General features: G+C 38.0%; 1 protein-coding gene across 1 annotated transcript in view; it reads right to left on the minus strand.

The window, feature by feature from the left end:
* Positions 1-20,632, minus strand: part of LOC306773740 (receptor tyrosine-protein kinase erbB-4-like) — a gene marked incomplete at its 3' end in the record, with an annotated part of 325,583 nt that overhangs the window by 116,564 nt on the left and 188,387 nt on the right. Inside the window, exon 3 of the mRNA XM_079263638.1 lies at positions 6,804-6,990. Within this exon, the coding sequence (XP_079119764.1) occupies positions 6,804-6,990 (187 nt within the window). The remainder of the gene's footprint in view (positions 1-6,803; positions 6,991-20,632) is intronic.

The following is a 20,632-nucleotide window of genomic DNA, read 5'->3' on the forward strand; positions in this document are numbered from 1 at the left end:
GAACAGAGTTTGGAACTTCCTTTCAATCTTGGGAAACTGAAAAGACCTCTCAGTAAATCAGTTCAGTCTTCTTTCTCATGTGTGTACCATGAGTCAAGGTGCTCAGTTGAGTTAGCCATGACCACCAGGGTGGAGAAGCCTTAACAAGTTACAGGTTATATCCAAACCTTCATTATATCCATGCATGGACTGTTTACTCAATAGGCCTATATACCTGATCTCTTGTTTAAGCTGGTTATTGCATTATTGTCATACCCCCTGTTGGCATAATGAAAATTTTTGGGTTGAATTAGCTGAACAGAGTAATTGTGAAAATTAGAAACTACTCAAAAATTCTTCTGACCCAGTAAATTTATTGTCATGCTCTCAAAATGAAGATGCACATGGGGTTAATTATAATTAGGTCTAGTAATCAACTCATTCCAGCCAAAACTACTGATGGTAATCAGCCTGAAATGCATTCAAAATGCTCAGAGCAATGCTGCAATTAGTGAAACAGGAGCAGTAGGTTGTTCACTTTGAATTGGGGGGGGGGGGGGGGGGGGGGGGGGGATCTAGCCAGGTTGTTATACCATGGCACAGTCACATACTGTCCCTATGAGAATTATTGAAAGCAATGCAAGTGAGAGAATCAAAGAAATTATCAGAGAAAGACAGAGGATAGTATAAGAGGGGCATGTCTGGCAGATGGGAAGTTAGTTTCTTTGGATACACCATCATTGGGCTTCCATCCAAATGAGGCTTTTTCACATGACAGGGGAAAAAAAAGAAAAGCAGAAAAAGTTGAACAAATAAAAAAAAAAAAAGAGTAAATGCAGACAGTAACTGTGTTTGAAGACCATTTCACATATGACACCATCAGATCTGATAGTGTTTCAGATCCGATAGCCATTATACCTGCTGCTGCTCAGCATGGGGTAATTAGCGCTGCAGAGTTCAGTGAGGCATGTTATAGGTATGCACACAGTTCACATGGCTCACTAGCAGCTCCTGTAGCATCACAGGGTGAAGCTGAACAAGTTGATATCAGAGAAACACCTCGAACACAGATTACTATATATCCCTGCTTGGATGAAGGTTGCACAGCTGTATGCATGCCGCCTCTGCACCAAAATTGAATTTCACGCTTTCTGTGGACTCCCTCTGTGCACTGAATCCACAGAGGGATAAAGTAGCCGTAAAGCTGTTGTTTAATGCATTGTGTGCAGTGAGAAATGCTGAGTGTATTCTCACACGGCCACTTATATCCCCTCCAGCCACTGGCAACTACGGTGGTAGAACGCACAATGAAATGAATTTGTATGCTTTTATCATGAGTAAGTACATCTGCATGGCTGCTTGTAAGAAAGTTAATCTGGTCATAATTGTCAGCATAAAATACTCGTTTTTAAAAACGTATGTTGTGTATTCTCCCCAACGGTGAAGGGGTGGGAATAGAGAAGGGTTAGTGCTGATCTATATGCATTGCCGGTTCTCACTTGGTTGTATTCAGATAGCATGGGATACAGTTTAAATATGTTAGGCACTCGTCCTGAGAATTTAATGGAACAGGAGATGTGCAGAATGCAAACCAGACAAGCTGGAGGACAGTGGAGAGCTTATGTGATGACAATCAACACAAACTTTATGTTGGAGATAAAGAATAATGTCAAGCAACAGAACATCCTCAATCAGTTCTAGGGCATAATGATAAACTCTATGAGACCAACCTAAGTCAGTTTTTGGTTTGTACTGGTATTATCCTGAACTTTGGTTTTAAACGTGCTAACTGAAGCCCATATGCCAAGATGAAGCTTTCAGGGCCTTGCAGTTTCTTTGAGCTTTGTAGAGTCTGACGCTGGGCTGAACCTGCAGGGATCTCCACTGCTGGGAAGACTGGCAGCTGTCTTGAATGCTTTCCATGTGCAAAAAAACAAAAAAAACAAACACTGTCACTGCAGAATGATGGACTCCAAATACTTTAAAAACGGCCTTATAGCTCACATTGAAAAGCCTTCTAAGAACACAGTTTGACTTATAGAGGAACTAGAGAGAGTTTGGCTCTCAACACTAAGCCGTGACATTAAGGGGGAGCTCTATATATAGTATACTTTCCGGTTATACAATTTGTCATTATATGTCCCTCCTTTCAGATAGTAAATAAAATGGAATCTTGAAACAAATGACTGCACTGCTTTACTCCTAAAAGCCTGTAAAACACACTGATCCTGCAGCACATGCAATTCAGGGAAAAACCAAACACCTTTAAATACAGTTGAGCCCATTCATGCTTGTTCTAACAAACAAATGGCAAAAAGTGGTTGCAACTTTCTGTGTACTTTATGTATGATCTTCTAAAGAGGATCAGAAGCAACATGTTAGCCATCATGACTCATGCAGGGATAACAGAGCAGGTTTTTCTTTCTTTGCACTGGAAGGCACCCCTCTGCTGTACCAGATTAGACTGTCAGCATGCCCTTTAAACTCTTCTGAGTCCTTTATCACACCTTTCAGACTCTATAAAGTGCACCTTATTACTCTAATTCTACCACATTCTTTAACTTGGATTGCTGTTTTATTGGCAGCCATTAAATGCAGTCAGTAAAATATGGACTCAACTCTCTGAACACTGATGGTTTTTTTCTTTTTAGTGCATCCATGTTCATCTTTATAGGGTATACAAGCAATGTAAGGAGGGTGACTGACGAACACGTGAACAACAATCGGACTAGGAACTGCCTGCAAAAGGAAGGCAGGAAAGATGTGCGATAAATGGCAATTCCCTCAGGGAAGAAGAACAAAATGGGCAGATGCAAGAAAAAGAAACCTCAGGCAAAACAAAACAAAGGGAGGATACAGAAAAGGCATCCTGATGCTTTGGCAGTTTAGGGTACATACCACATGATGGGACTATGGTGAGGATTGAGCCCAGTTTGTTATCCTTCCATTCTTTCATGATTTGGAAATCTCCGCTGGAAAGTCTAACACAAACCCAACCTTAATGGGAAACATGTAGCAGTGTTTTTAAATGTCCTTCCACATTTCCCATTCATTCAATTCTAACTAATTACTTCTGGTACCTTCGTGGGAGCAGATCGCAAGGAATTGGAAGGTTCTTGTGGATTTGTCTTTGTTCTTTGGCTGTGCTTTGGAGGACTTACGTTTTTGGACATGGTTTCCATTTATTGGCCACGGTGAAATGCTATAAAAGATTTAGCTAAATTCTAGTTGGAAGGACAACAGTGATTGTGTCCCGTTTTTCTGCCATGAAGAAATCTTGCTAATTTCATCCAAATTCAAACAAGATTAAATACAAATTGAAAGCCGTGTTTGGGGCTGAGAGACGTTCTACACTCTCTGATGCAGTTGGGTCTACATGCAAGTACACAAACAAGTCTTATCTGATGAATTTCTACATGTGCAAGATGGAAGGATGACAAGGTAAATGAAAGGAAAAAACCAACAAGAAATTCATATTTTTGCCATTAAGTCCAACTCCCATTCCATTTTTTATGCTTATCCAACCATTAATAGTCTTTGTTTACGATTATCTCTGCACACTGTAATTAATATTTTCCCCTTTTGCCTGAAATTTAACTTAGAAAACAGAATCTGAAGACAAGTGATGAAGCTTACAATTTCGTAGAAAATTAATAGGAAACCCCTGAAGCTTGGAATTACTTAAAATGATTTTGCAAAATTGTAATTTATTCAACATACAGATAGAGTTGAAGAATTCATATAAACATAATCTAATTTAAATAACTGGTATTTATTCTTTAAGATAAACTCGTTTAATTTCAGTTATTTGAACATGTGACAAAATAACGGAATACATTTTATTTATTGATACTAAACACAACAATAAATCTCTGTTTCTGTGCAAATAGGTTGACATAAGTGAAGTAAATGGTGAACATTTCTTCATTAGTAGATGCATCCAAAACTGTGTATACAATTCCAAAATACAGCTTTTATCATTGGGAGTATTTAGTATTTTGTTCTAAAACTGAGGAATAATTTTGTTTTAGTTATGCAACTTTATGTATCATGACATTTTGTGGATGTTGGAAAAACAATTTAGGCCTGATTACTTCACAGTTGCTTTATTGCACCTTGCTGCCTTCAGAACTACGTAAAGTATATATGGCATACATCGAACAAGGTGTTGGAAAGATTCGTCAAAGGTTTTGCTTAATATTGAAAGCATAGCATCACACAGCTGCTGCACAGTTGTCAGCTGCACATCCATAATGGGACTCTATCATTCTGCTGCTGTTTACCTTTACACCAAGATCACCAACATCAATGCTCCTCTTACCAGGCAACGCTTTTCCAGCTTTTATTGTCTTGTTTTAGTGAACCTGTGTGAACTATAGCCTCTGTTTTCTGTTCTTAGCTGACTCTGCTGCTGCATCCCATCTGCATTCAGAGATGATACTCTGCATACCTTAGTTTTAAACAGTGATTATTGCCTTTCTTTCATCTCCAGCTGGTTTGCCTTTAACCAGGCATTTTGGCCCATAGACAACTGTAGGTTTTTAAGATTACTATTCAAGATATTCAAATATCTGTTGCAGACTGTTCTTTGGAAACCTGGAAGATGGCTGTGTGTGAAAATCCCAGTAGATGGGCAGTTTCTGAAATACTCAGACCAGCCCATCTGGTACAAACAACACATTTTGATAAGATATTTTGACCAACGTCTATATGCCTAAACGCATCAGCTTGCTGCTCTGGGATTAGCTGATTAACTGTAAACACTTATTTGGATAAAATGGCGAGCGAGTGTTTAAGCCAAACTCTGATACCTTTGAAGAAATGTTACTAGCTATAACAAAAGTAAAAGCTAACAGTAATTAACATATTATTTTCTTAAATGTTATATCTACACTGTCTTATAATTATGGGGAAATTACAGTGTTTTTAGGTTATATTTGTCTATTTGAAGTATTATAATTAGTCTAAACTGCTATGGTATTGCACATTTTTTTTCTTTTAATTTTTATTGATTTTCATTTGTATTCATTAATTTTACACAAAACAACATGGAACTACATTAGTCCTACTGTTTTACTACTGACATTTTATCCCAGCTGTTCGTCAGAAGACATCACATGCTTCAGTCCAGCTGTTATATCAGAGATAAAGGCAATTCTCCTTAAATTAAACCATCGTGCCATAGCAGAATGCTTAATGTGCACAGTTAGCGCACATATGAGAAAATCAGTTGTGTGGTAAGAGAAAAAGTCACTTTGTAAGGAGCTGGCAGAAGAGATATGATAAAAGATTATGTTAAAACATGTTAAAGAGCACAATGCAGTTTTTTACTTGACTGTTCTGACTAGGGTTGGTAGGTCACTCTACTGCTGCGTAGCACCAAAATGGGAAAGATTAACTGATGGCAAGGTCATGACTTAGAGTTCTGATACAGACAAATCACTTTAGCTTTTGCACTTTCACATGACAAAGACAAACAACGTCAGACCAGTTGTTATAAGTTATCAATAAAACCTCTTTTTAAAATATCTTTCAGAGGTCCCTTCTCTAATGTGGAAACAAAACATACAGTGATAATCAATTGGAAAAAAAAGGTTTTTACCAGTACCAACATGTGTATGTATTTTTGTACAATATATATATATATATATATATATATATATATATATATATATATATATATATATATATATATATATATATATATATATATATATATATATATATATATATATATATATATTGTACAAAAATACATGTACAATACATGTACATGTATTGTACATGTACATGTATTGTACATGTACATGTACAATACATGTACATGTACATGTACTTGTTGTACATGTACATGTACAATACATGTACAACAAGATACAACAAGATCTTGTTGTATCTTGTTGTACATGTACAACAAGATAGATAGATAGATAGATAGATAGATAGATAGATAGATAGATAGATAGATAGATAGATAGATAGATAGATAGATAGATAGATAGATAGATAGAAAGATAGATGGGTAGGTAGGTAGGTAGGTAGGTAGGTAGGTAGATAGGTAGGTAGGTAGGTAGGTAGGTGTGTGTGTGCGTGTGTATAAGTACATAGGTATGTGAATATGAACAGTAACACATGTAATCTTAATTGTATTTAACAAAGGACCCAGGAAGAATAGCTGGAACTCGCTGTTGCAAGCTAATGGGGATATATATAAAAAAAAAAAAAAAAAAAAAAAAAGAACCCCATAGCTTCAGAAGTGTTTAGTTAGTTAATCAGTTAAAAAGTCTGACTATGACATTAGCTGCCACTTTGTTTTAACCTAGATTGTGTCACAAGATATTTGTGTTACATTAATTTTTCATGATGATAAGAGACTCAGACTACTCTGAGAAAATTTAAAATTGCATATCCCAAATACTCAATTTAAAGTCTGGGCTCTGTGGTGGTCAATCCATGTGTGAAAATGATGCTTATGTTCCCTGAACCACTGTTTCATAATTTAAGCTCAATTCATCTTAGAATAGCTATCTTGGAATATGCTTTTATCATTCGAGAAAAAAAATATCCATGATGAAATAAGCCAGTCTCAGTATACTCAGTATCAGTCTATTTAGGTATTCAATTGACCTTTGGTCTCATTTTTTGTACATATAATGTTGCTGAACTGAAGCAACCCTTGATCATAACAGTGCCTCCATACACTTGTACAGTAGACAATAAATTTCTATACCACATTCATGAGAAAATGTCAATCAAAAAGCACAAAACTCAAAATTTTGCAACTGCTCGTGGTTACATATCATCCAATGAGTCATCAGTCTGACCTGTGAGGTTGCGTAAACCTAGCTGCTTCAGACCGTAGTAACCATCCCGTCTGTAGTTGAGGAAAATTGCCAGAGCGTAGCGGCCCTCGTACAGTTTGGTGCCTCTGATGATCCTCAGGTTCTCCAGCGGTAGATATTCAAACTGATTCAGTGCCACCAGCACGTAGCCCGTCACCTCCCTGATAGACTGTATTGGGAAAAAAAAGAAGACATTAATATAGTTAGTGTGGAGTCTTGGATAATGTTGCAGGAAGTTTGACTGAATTTCTTCGGTGTTACACAATGCATTCAACATGATTTAGGCCCATCTTTCCACGATGAACACTGCCTCTCACTTGGTATTTGCTGGAAAAAACTGCCCAATTGGTTTCATAAAATAGATAGATGGATGGATGGATGGATGGATGGGTTAGATGAGTGAACTGTCAATACCCAAAGCCATGAAGAAAACATGTTGGTCTTAATGTATCAAATATGTCTGCTCAAGTGAGGTGCAAGCAAATCTACTGGTTTCTTAAAACTTTTGTTTCATTCAGTTTTAGCCATCTGTCCACATTCACAACCCATCTGGTGGTAATGCACTTCTCTCGTTTTAAGCATGTAGAGTATGCCATTTGCATTTTGAAATGTCAACCTCATAAAATATTTAGATATACAGTCTAACAATTATTAAAATCCGCACCCCGATCAGACCACCTTACCACTCTGGAGAGGTTTGAGTGTCCCCATGATTTTAGGAGCTATTTTGTCAGGGCTTTATGTGCCGTCCGCCTGGAGGTGGTGCACACCTGGTGGCCGAACCTATTTCCATGGACCCAGTCAGGCTCAGCAACAAGGACAGCATTGGGGACTTAGGTAATTATGGGCATAGGAGTTTGTTCAATCAGCTTACATGTCCTTTTTGTCACTGGGAAAGGTGTTCATTAGTTCACCGTACTGGACCTGCTTGAATGAGCTGTGCTGTTCCTGTAAAACCAGTGCTAAAATTTTGGTCTTCATTGCCAGCAGTAAGTAATATCCATCTCCAGTGAGAAAGGCTGGAGATGCTGGTTCTCTTCATTTCCTTCATTGGCAGAATCTTTAGGTGCCCAAGGTGCTGAGGCAATACAGTTAATGGCCTTGGGATTAGGTTTCTGCTCTTTGCAGATGATATGGTTTGCTTTATCAGGAGATAAATGTTTGCTAGGGTGACTTGTAGCAAAGTTTGAAGCAGTTGGAAAAAGGATGCTTGGTTCTGCCCAAGTGGATGAGTTCAAGTATCTTAGAACCAGATATTGATAGGCGGACTGTTGCAGTTATGTGTATTCCACATCAGTCATTTCTCATGAAGAAAGAGATTGGGAAGACCCAGGATGTGTTGGAGGTACTATATGTATATATATACTGGCTGGTCTGGGAATGCCATGATCTTTCTCAAAGTGCTGGGAGAAGTAACCAGGGAAAGGAAGTCATGACTTTTCTGCTTAGGCAGGTTCCCCAGTTACCTGATCACAGAGAAACATCTACACAATGAATGGATGGATGGATGGATGGAATGATGGATGGATGAAAGGATGAATGGATGAATGGGTGGATGGATGGAAGTTATTAAAATGTCAGCTGTCAGCTCAGTACAACCCTGATTAAAGTTTACTGAGTCCATTAGCTCTAATTTAATTAAATGAAAAAGAATAGTTTGTTAACTTAAAATAGAAAAATTTTAGATTAATGTAGGAGAACCCGTTAAGATTGCACCTTTCAAAAAATGTACATTCAAATTAAAATGCAGTGATTTCTTGAATTTAATAAGATTCCAAATCCTTTACAGTATATGAAGACACAGGATTACAAAAAACAAAAAAAAGGAGTGAAAATAATTTAGCCTAGGTCTGAACAGATAACTCAGTCTTTGCTTATTGGCCACTATTTAAAAAAAGAGAATATACAGAAAGGGAGAGTTTCAGCTAGAGGTGAAGTGTGGTGCTGAAGAGCATGGAAGACCTCTACAATCTTCCTCATTGTGTAGCAATTGACCTTCTCAGAAGTGACTAAAGAGCAAGCTGATTACCTCGGTTTTACACACTTGATGAGGCAAATTTATGCAACTGCAAAGTTAGCCTGAAGGATGGGGGCAAACCGAAAAGTGAATTTTATCTTTTAAATTCTCGAAAATAGTTTCCCGCATGGGTCACCACTAACTGAATGGGAAAAAGAAAATTGAGGATAAATGGTCAAGAATGAATTTTAAAAAATGGTATGTATTGATGATGTCATCTTTCAGTTCTTCAACTAAGTCTAGATTTATGGGCCTTGCCAAAGCCGCTGGATGGAAATTGGCACAAGATACAGCACAACTCAACACAACATTAAAGTGCTTGTTTTGTCAGAGTTGCCTGAAGACTGGGAAATAACTATTTTTCAAAGATTAAAGGCTCTAAAATACCATTAAATTAAACACAATCATAACGACCATCAAAACACAAGATATTGCAGATGACAAAAAATACATGCTGTGTTGAACATATAGTAATGGACCAAATCAAAATGTATTCATGGAAGGGAAAAAAATAGAGAAAGAGACCAGAAGAAGCAACAAATATCAGGTTGAAGAGCAAAGACATGACTAAAGGTTAGTCATAAATGCTGTTGTTCAAGCAATTTAGTTTCCCTGGATAGTTAAAAGAAAAAAGTGCGGAAAAACTCTGCCCCCTTGTGGTGATTATTTTGGAATAAAGTTACAAAAGGTGTTTCTTTAATATGCAACAGAATATATATATCTGTAACTTAATCTTAGCTTACACAATAACAAATCACATTTTTTCTTTTACCCAATTGCATTATTTCAGATTCCAGATGGCTATTCATGATGCCGGATACCCTTTTAATACAGAGTTTTTGCATTTTGTTCTGATTTTACTTACATTGGTAACTATTTTAAAATACATTTTCTGCAATAGCTGAAATATTAACTTAAAAGTATCAGACATCGGTCTCGGACATTAAGGCGAGTCACTGCCTGGTAACAAAGTATTATTCTATTTAAATATCCAGCAAGAGGGCACAAAGGGAAAAGGTTCTTGAAGCATCGGGCAGTTTCAGACACATCCTAATGACCAGAGACAGGTTAATAATAATGTGGTGGATTGGTTTGGAGGGAGGGAAGAAATGAGTAATGTGAGGTTTGATTGGCTGCTGACCTCTGGGGTACATTAGTGGAGAATGACGGCGTGCTGGGTGTCTGCGTTTCAGGATAATAGCAGGTAACTGAGATTAGCTTCTATATTGAGTGCTAAGGAAACACTGTGCACCTGCCAAGTTGGCCTATTGAAACACAAACACAATGGGAAGGAACCAGACAGAGGAGGTGCTTATTAGCAAGATTACAATGTGTCAATCACTTCAAGAGAATAAGAACAACATAATAAAAGAGAAGTAGAATCCATTTCAGCAGAGGCTTTGATTAGCATACTTATTACCAGAAGGCCCTCCATTGTGAGACAGTCTATTGCCTGTCAAAAGCCCCTTGGCGAACTATTTTTATACGTCATATACGTTTTGAAAGTTTCATGTTTGGTTGTTGGTTCTGAACTTTATGCAACTCTGTGCAACTTATGAGTCAGCTTCAAAAAACAAAGGCTGTTTTTTTTTTTTTGTCCCCCCATTTCCTCTGGGGCAGCTTGTTGATGTGGCTTCATTGGTTGGAAGTCTTGCTGTTTCATCACTGCGACCCTTCCCTGACCCCCTGCTTACCGCTGGGGGCTGTCGAGCTTCGCGAGCTCGTCTTGCTATTATCAACTCCCGCGTAACCCTCAGGTTACTGCCGGGGGGCGTTGTGACTGGGGAACAGGGAGGCCGCTCCGCAGTCCGACCCAGCTGTGGGCACGCACTCTCATGCTGGCAGACGCTACAGTGCTTCCACTGTGCCCCCTTCTCCCTTCCAGCCTCCGGGACCTGCTGGCAAAACCAAAGATAAACTGTTTCCCTGTTGCTTAGCAACCACAGGAAAGCCTTCCAGTGGGAGCAAAGAGGGAGAGAGAAGGCAGATGAGAAGAGAAAAACAGACTCAGAGAGGATATTTTGCTGTAATTTACCAAATTAAATTAAAAGATTACCCTTCTCCCTTTTCTTTCTTTTTCACATTTAAATTTCTTCCGTTGCAATAAGTAGTTTTTCCGAAAGCAATCTCAATCGATATCTATCTACATGCCTATGTGCTGGAAGGGAAAGGAAGCAGAGACACAAGATGGGGGAGGGAGGGAGGTCCGGAGGGAAGTAAACACACGCACCTGCATTTTCCCTCCCGAAGCATCAACTGGGCTCTGTTTCAGAGACACAGACACTGAAGCTGAAGAACGCGGCTTGGAGAAGCTGCCCTGTGGGTGATGTGCTCCAAGTTAACAAGGTGGGCACGCAAAACTGATGTTATTCCCTGTGTGTTTTATTTAAAAAAGAAAAAAAAAACACACTTGACAAGGCAAGTGTGAGGGCTAATTTGTTCCAACAAGATGCACCAAACCCACACACACACACACACACACATGCACCAGCAGTATCCTGAACAGACCTTTGAAAATGACTTGGCTGGTGGAAAAGTAATCAAAGTTGAAGTCTGGGTTGTTTTTTAGGGATTTTATTTCAACTGAATCTTTTGATTTTAGCTTCAGTCTGAGGTATAAGTATTTTCAGAGGGTTTGTGCATCATTTCATCTTCTAATGCAAACACATGTTCAAAAGCAGATCTCATAATCGCAAATAACCTCCACCTACGTTCCAAAGAGGAGAAACATCACCACAAGGCACAGACAAGACCTCGCCGGTACAGGTCAACTACCCATCATGCACTGCCAGTTCAATGCTTCCTCTGGTGCTTTTCTCCACCAATCTGAGGCAATTAGTAGCTTAGTGTGGAAATCTCAGTCAAACAGGATCCTACGCACCACTGACAGGCTTGTTTCCTCTCTTCTATCCTCTGGGTGATATGTGAATTTCACATGTTGTTAAATTGCTCTTTGTATCTCCTGGAAACATTGGACGGAGGCCAAGGCAGGCAGAGTCAAAAGTGCTTTATTTTCTCCACACAACATAATTACGATAGAAGGCACCTGTGCTGTCTTGGAAACCAAAAGCGTGCGATAGGAGGCCAAGGTGAATGAAGAGCTCGGGGCACTTGCAACCCCTCCAGATATGCAGAAATGTCTTTTTACTTTCACCGTAGGAAGATGTTCACCTTGCATGGCTTGGCTTTACCTTGGGAGGGGGGGGGGGGGTATTTGCATGCAAGCCAGTACTGAAATCAGCTATCGTCTTGCTGAGTCAACAACTCTATAATTATGTGAATCAAGACCTGCTTTACTAGTGCACACAGTCAACTGTGTCCTGTCATAATTCAGCAACCGCGGTTTAAAAAAAAAAAAAAAAAAAAAAAAAGGGAGCAGAGGTGAATACTAAAGATAAAACCCATCTCATGGGTCCCCAGTGGTTGCCAATCTACTGTTCCAAGTCAAATTTGACTCAACAAGCACTTATGTTAACTAATCTACCAACATGCATGATGGTTTTAGGCGAATTGCCTGTGAGTCTATTATAATTTACTCATCCTGCTTACTATGAAGTTACTCAGAAATCCTTGCCACCAACGCTGATAGTTATGCAGACTTTTTTCCACCAAGGCCGTCATTTATAAATCAGTGTGTAAGAACATTTCCATGCCACGTATGAAATTTACCAACTGTGGGTAAATATGAGAACACCCTTGACAATGTTCACACACTGAATCAAGAAGAAGAACACGGAGACTGCTAATATAGCTTTGCTGGTGCCCGAGCAATCTCGGTATATTCATATTATAAAAGGTCATATGTGACAGATAGGTATTTGAAAGCTTATCATTCCGGATCTGGCATTATTAGAAGACTTTATGAACTGCGATGAGACAACGCATTGATCTGCTTTGTGGGAACGCAGTGGCTTCTGAGCAGATCGAGCTTCCCAAGAGAAATTTTGTTACTGTATTGAAGACTTATGGCAATATCATACCATTTTGTTCCGATGCATAACGCAGTTTTAGGTAATAAGTGTGAGGTATGAGACAGGTTATGCTTTTCCCAATGAGCTAGATTATGCAATGTCAGTAGGATGGTACCAATGACTTTAGCTGGAATGAATTTATTTTGCTCTGAAAAGCAACACGGAACTGAAATGAAACAGAAGAAAACTGCATCTGCATGGATTCTGGGAATATATATGATATATTATATAAAGGGGATCACTTTTGCACCATTACATTTAATTTATTTCTTGTCAGTTCCAGCTTCTTTCTTAAATTACCACAAGTGTAATTACATACATGTATGTTATAGAAGACATGTATTCTGTGGAGCACTATGCGCGAGTGTGTGGGCGTATACAGGTGTTAGTGCGTGCGTGTGTGGGCGCGATTAGATGTAAGTGCATGTGGGTGGCGCAAAGTTTTAAAAGGTACACTCTCACTTGGGGAAATGGTTTTTGGGAGAGGCAGCTGGGTAGCCGTAATTTTTGTTGACAAATGTTGCGGCTTCTTTTTCCTATAGCCGCTGAGAGGTGTTGGGTCCTGTAATATTGGTGACGCGCTTCGTCCTTCCAAAGATATGCTGGATCCAGTTGCGTTTTTCGCTTTTCTCCTTTGTAATTTTCTTTAGCCTTTTGTGTGTTTTCTTCAATATTATTCCGGTTTATTTTCTGTCAAGTCATCACAGCACGTTCTCTGTATATATAAAGCAACGCTGATCCCAATGAAAATAAACCATCTTAAAACGCAACTGGATCCAGCATATCTTTGGAAGGACGAAGCACGTCACCAATATTACAGGACCCAACACCTCTCAGCGGCTATAGGAAAAGGAAGCCGCAACATATGTAATTACATAATTATAGATGTACCTCATTTTAATCTTTTTATATTTTTTCATTTTCATTCATGTAAACCACATTCTGTAGCTCTGTGCATGAAATGCCCCATCAAATGTTAACATGACATGAAAGCCTGAAGGTTTTGTTTGAATAACGAACAAAGATCATTAGTCAGGAACACAATAAATTTTTATGTCATTTTCTAAAATAAAGTTTTATTGCTGAACATGGTTTATTGAGGGATTTTGTGGATATTTAGGACTGGCCTTTGCATGCTTGACAAAAACAGGTTTTCCTTTTTACTCATGCATTTTCCAAATTTTATATCTGGTAAAATTTTGAATATTTTCTCCCAAACCTTTTTAAAAACAGCCCTGAAGTCTTTTGCTTGTAAATTTAACATGAAAGAATTGAGAAAGTTGAATTTTTAAGTTGAATATTTTTAAACAATGGAACTGGTTAGACATTGAGAAGAGAATGTTTAATGTGTCAATATATAAACTTTACAAATGCAAGATGCAGAGTTCTGTTAGATTTTCCATTTGCAGCCTTCTGTGGCTGTGGATCGCAGAATAAAAGCCTTTTTTTTTTTTTTTTAAATCTCATCAAAATAGTGAAAAAAGCTAAAAAAAACACAAAAACTAAATGTCCTTGCAAAATTCTTGCAACAGCAAAGTGTTTCCTTATGTTCCAACATCTAATTCCTCTTTTAATTTATTGACAATATAATCCTGATTTTTGACTTGACCGATCTTAAAGCCTCAATTTTATTCAGTTGGACAGCAAGTTAAAATATGGACCTCTTTCCTTGGAAGGTTTGCCAGTACTTGATGCTGGAAAGTCCGCTTTGAGTTGCTTCCAGACAAATGGCTTCCTACTACAAACTACTCATTTCAAAACCCAAATCATAATAACTCCACCACCGTGCTTCAATAATATTATCAGAATTTATGCTCTTTTGAGATGATTGATGTCAACATTTATATGTCGTGTTGATGGATCTTTTATTAGGATTATAAGAATGTTCACCCAGCCTGTGTTCAGTACCATGAGATGTCAGTCTGGTAAAAGTGCCTTTTTCAAATATTTGTGTATGTGTGTACTTTTTTTTTTTTTTTTTTTTTTTTTTTTAATGGACCTAGAGTCTGAATAAAGAGTGAGAGAGAGATAGAATAATATTGTTTCTGTGGTTAAACATCTCCAGTTTTCATTTGTCAATCAGAATCATATTAAAATGGTTTAGTCTGGATGGTAAACTATAGTTTAGTTTTAGTTTAAGTTTGTGCTTTCATTTATTTATTTATTTTTTCACTGTATAGGCCATACTTTTGGGATATGAAGAGTTGGACAGCAACAGCTGCACAGCTTGCTCCATATCCTGTGGTGGAATTCTGAGCTTATTTGAGATCTGCTTTAGCATTTCCCTTCAGCTTAATGTCTGCCTGGCCTGGGAAAATAGTATCTATAGATGATTTTCTTTGAACTGGAATGCTTTATCTTTTCCTTAATTTTCAATAGACTCCCAGATTTCATCTCAGGGCCTTACAGAACTCTGAAGATGAAAGTTGTAACACTTAAAGTATTTAGTAAAGACATATTCAAACTGTTTTTGTTTTTTTTGTTATTTTTTTTTTTTACTTTTATTGATACCAACCACAAAACATCATTTTTATCTAATTTATTTGAGCCTGTCACCTTGTTTGGTGTCACCCTAAGGAGAAACAGAGCTGTTCTGCTAGCTTGCTGCAGTTCAAGATCATACAAATAAGTCTCATTTGATCCCATTTGTTTTTCTTTTTTTTCTGAATTAAAACTTTAGTAACTCATAATCCCAACCTGTGGCTTTGGCTTTACTTCTCCTTTTGTAGATCCTACTGACAGTTCTACCTTGCGGGGTTTATTTTTAATTGTGTGGTTAATTTTCTACTATTTAGTTTCATCAGTCCAGACTTTTTCTCAGAGGGTTTCAGTTTTATCAGTTAAGCCGCTTTGGGTCGTCATCAGCAGGAAGCAGCTGCTGGATCTTGGAAGCTATCTTAAAATAATTAGATATTTGCGGTGCTCATGAGAAAACAATGTTTGATACCTTGAGATAACAATGTAATTCAGTTATCTTCAGACAGCCAACATTAGCACAGTAAAAACGAAATAAATAAAAATAACAAATTATAAATCAGAATTTGAAGGCTTAAGATCACGAGATAGTCTGGAGGAATCATGTAAAAACATTTGCATCTCAAGATAGTAAATCAATTAAGTTGTAATCTGCACCCAGCAGGCCTGAAGGCAGCATGGGCTCCTTTTAGATTCCAAATATTAGGAATTCATTCAATCATTCATTAATTTTCTTAACCGTGTAGTCCAATTAATGGTCACAAGGAAGCTGGAATTTTCCCCAGTGGGTGAGAGGTAGGGTACACTCTGGACAAGTTGCCAGTCCATTGCAGGCATTAAAAATAAATGAATAAATAAAAAATGAGGCATATAGACATAGGTTTAGAAAGACAAAGTGGGGGTTTAAACAAGATGACTTCAAAGTTATGAGGTGTAGCTTGATGAAACTAGTTTCAGCACAAGGTGATGAAGGGAAAGGAAGCAGAGCATAGAGGGGGATGTATGTTAAAGCATAATTAATTGTGAACCTGTTCCTGCATCTGGACGGAAAGGAGACATACAAGAAATGAGATCAAGAAGGTAAGGTACACGAGAGTGGAAATGGATAAGTGAAAAGGGGAAGAAGGCATCATGCAGGGGAAAACCATGACATCATTTTAAAACACAAGAGAAGAAGCATATTATAGTGATTATTACTCATTTCCATACATATAGAGCTCGTTGCTAGTCAGTCAAGGAGAGTGCAGTGGTGCATGTAAGCGGCAAGGATGTCGACTCTTTGCAGCTTGATCCGACTGGAGCGTCGCTGCAATCTGAATCCTCCATGCGACGGCAAAGTCAATGGGCGGGCAGGGACCTGTTTACCAATTCGCTTCAATGAGCTCCGAAAGGAAAGTATGCACTTCTTCACCTTGTGTGACAAAATAAAAAAATAAAAAGAAGGCGGCCTCCAAGAAGGTAGGGACCTTGACTTTGAAATGAAAATTTCAGGTGTTTGTGGCACAATTGGGAGAATTACTCTGAAAGGACTTTTGCCACATTCTGCTACAAGTATCCCGAGGTTGTCCAGTGTCAAGTAAAATGTGCAGATTAGGTGGAAGGTGGATTTTTTTCTCACTTCAAAAGGAAACTACATCACACAAGCGAGCAGTATTTGAACCCACACACTACTTTTCATGTTGAGAGTGGCTTGGATTCCTGTCCTTTTAAGGTACTTTGGATTCTTAACCAGCACATTAGTGAAAGGAAAGTCAATTATTCAACTCAATCAAAAGGCTTTAATTGGGCAGCCTATTGGTTCTCTCATGCACTGTCCCAAGTAAAGTTACAGTATAATTGATCAAATTCCAGGACTTAAGCTCTGAATTGGGATGAGACCCACTTGGAACTGGTCTTTAAGCAGTTATGAGCTACCACAGCATTTTCATTATATCTCACTTAGATGGAAAGGAGAAAAACCCATAGCAGAAAACCATTGGAAGATTAAGGAAATGAACCTTCTGAGTACAATTTCCTGAAGTCATCAACAAAATAGGTTCAATTAAAATAAAATATTGATTTTAATGCAGTGAAACAAACTAAAAGAAGCTTGCGTTTCACACCGTTGATGCTGTGGATCACAACGACTCAAGGTGCTTCTGAACACATGGAAAGGCAATCTTTCAGACTCAGACACGACCGTGATTTAGTTTCAACACAGCCAGCTAGTGTTGACAATGACTTTGGGATGACACAGTGGTGCTGTGAGTGTGTACGTGTGCTTGTGTGTGTTGATATCGGGAGGTGTGCCTCCAGCAGCTGCTGTGCTATAGGCTTTCAGCAGTGATATTTATTGTCTCAGACAGCCCGACAATCTCATATGGGCCTGTTTCACGAGCGCCGTCTCCGTTGTCAAGACACATTTACAGTTAAGACCCTGAGTCTGAAATTAAAAACACCAAAGAGGAAGGTTTGCCGGACATTAGCAGACAAAACTAAAACAATGAAAGTGCGGTACAGTATCTGTTCCTGGAGCTGCAGTACAAACACTAATACATAACTCATGAGGCGAGGCTGTTGTAGAATCCTAGCAACAGTCGCGCGGCGTATCGCATTATGCTGTAGCCTTTGGGGACGCTACATAATGCAGTTATGTGACAAAGCCAGTGCACATCAGCCACAGGCTGGCTTCTGCTTGCTTGACAGTGGCTACGGAAAGAAAAAGTGTGAAGCATGTTATGTCCCGCATTATCCAGCTCCTCCATTTTATATGGAAGTATGTCATTATTCATGGTTATCTTAGATCTGGATTGAATTTTAGGAGCTAACCTACAATACGGGGGGTCCAATAAGTCAGGAGAGGAGAGAAAGAAGGTGGAGCCGAGTTGCCACCGAGGCCCAATGTCAGCTCACTCTTCTGGAGAAGAAAAGGTGCTTAATGGCCCTTCCAAGTGATTGATGATTGGACCTGCCGCAGAGGTAGGATGCAGCCATAGGTAGACAATGCAGGACTTGGCTTGGATAATAAATTTATGTCAGTGGAAAAGAAGAAAAAATGCAGGAATTCCCAGTTTGGAAGGGTGTGAATGTATTGAAACAAAACAGCAGTTACAGTTAATGATTGTGTTAAAAGAGGCCGGTGAGGACATAAATCATTGTTCCCTTCACACAAGGCATGTTTTTCGTGCATGATACCTTCACACTGACCATCAAATTCTACATATAAACTGCTATTTTTTCCACACAAATTTATATATTTTTATAACTCACAATCTGGGGAAGTAGTTCAGGTCAATAATATAACAGTGAAATTTTATATAAGAGTAAATAAAAATTTAATATTAGTTTTAAATTAAACTTGTTTTATAGTTTAATCATTTTTGATATCCTAAAAAAGGGTTTTAAATAAATGAATCACCCAAAATGACTGCTTGGATTTAAATGACACCACATGACTGAAACTCCATTATCTCAAAGTAAAATGAACCTTATTGCCTCTAAGAGCCACATTTGGCACCAGTGGCCAAAAATCATGTTACAAAGACCTGAAAATATCTTTTAGAGTCAGGTACTTGTTCATTCTGGTTTCAGTCGTATTCCTCCAATGATTTCCAATTTCTTTGTGTACATCATGTGACCCGATAAACCAGGGGGTCCAGCTCTGGTCCTCAAGGGCTACGATCCTGTAGGCTTTCCATGTATCCCTACTCCAAAAACCTGACTCAAATTAATCAGTCATTTTACAGAACTTAATTGTCTACTGGATAGATTTAATGTAAGCCAGACGTGTTGGAGCAGGGATACATTGAAAACCTGCAGGACAGTGGCCCTTGAGGACAGACTTTTGGCATCCTTACTCTAAACACAGACAGGTTTGTTGTTTCTCTGGGTTCAGGTCTCAGTCCAACTTTATTCTCTTTCCTTATATCCCCATTGAACAATATAGTTATGCAATTTGACTTTAATGTCCTTTTTTATGCTGATGACATCCGACTGTATTTATCCATTAGGCCTGAGGAAATTAATGAGCTACTGAGGCTTCCTTCTTATATTGAACCATTTTAAACCCAAATGCCATGCAATTATCTGCTGCTAGATTCATTAAAGACAGAGATTATTGTCCTCATTCCCGAGAACCAAAGTATCATCTCAATGGCATAGCTACTTAAGGTGGCTTTACTGTGGATCCCGATATTTTAGAAAAAACCTAGAAAAGAATTTTCTCAAAATTTTTCCAAGATCAAAAGCTTCCTTACCAAAGTGAGGCTAAAAATATATAGAAAAACGGATAAATGTACTTATCATGTTAAGGAACCACAACTGTACTGTAATTTTAGCTCACTACCCAAACACCTCAAAGTCATCAAACTAATCCAAAACACTTCAACAAAAGTACTGACCAGCAGGGCTCGAAATGAACTTTTTTGATCAATGGCGGCCAATCAGAATTTCCATGAACCAAATTTTATACAGGGTAAATGAAGGAGCCAATGAATACATTTAAGTAATGTGTATTTTTATATGTTTTTTTTTTTTTTTTGTTTTGTTTTTTTACATATATATATTTGTTTGAAAACACTTAATAAAACAACAATCTAAATGTTCTCTTTTCCAGAAAGAAACTGGGTAACTCACTAACCAGTTACTAACCACCCAAGCTGTTCACACCTTCTGACAAAAACCACAGTTTTCTTTTTTCATTTCATTTAAAGCTTGTCCCTCTTCAGCTGCACATAGTTTGTGGAATAATGTTACTGGGAAATGATTTGCTTCATTCCTCGTTTTGATTAACCAAATGGCTCATTTATAACCTTGGACATCTGTTAAAGCATAATTTGGCAACTATAAATGGTTTGTGTTGGTAAGGAAGTTCTGTTTAGCGTTCATATAAAAAACTTTCTTTTAGTTTTTATTTTTTGTTAGCAGGTGTTCATTTTTCTCGCCTCTTTTTCACAGTTTTCCTGTCTAATTTAGAGAGAAAAAAAAGAGAAAAAATAAAAGTTTATCAAATAACTTACAAAGCACTTAATAACTTTATTAAGGATAAACTCATTTTCCTATATCACCCCAGTAGACATGTTCACTCCTAAAATGATAGCCTAGTAGTGCATGCTCACAAGCTAACTTGAGTTGGTTATGCTGAAAACCCCTTTTGTTTTATAAAGCTTATATTGATTATTATTACTTTTTTTTATCATTTGTTTTGCTTTATTCTAAATCTCATATTTGGTTTATGGCCAACTCATTCATATTCTTCATTTCCACTCTAAGTGCTATCAGCCATCTTTCTATTTGCAAGTTTTTTCGTGTCTCTCTTAATTTTATGTAAAGTATTTTCAGATACATGTGTTTGAAAGGTGCTTTACAAA

The sequence above is a fragment of the Telmatherina bonti genome (genome assembly GCF_933228915.1).
Source record: "Telmatherina bonti genome assembly, chromosome: 24".
NCBI classification, from domain to species: domain Eukaryota; kingdom Metazoa; phylum Chordata; class Actinopteri; order Atheriniformes; family Telmatherinidae; genus Telmatherina; species Telmatherina bonti.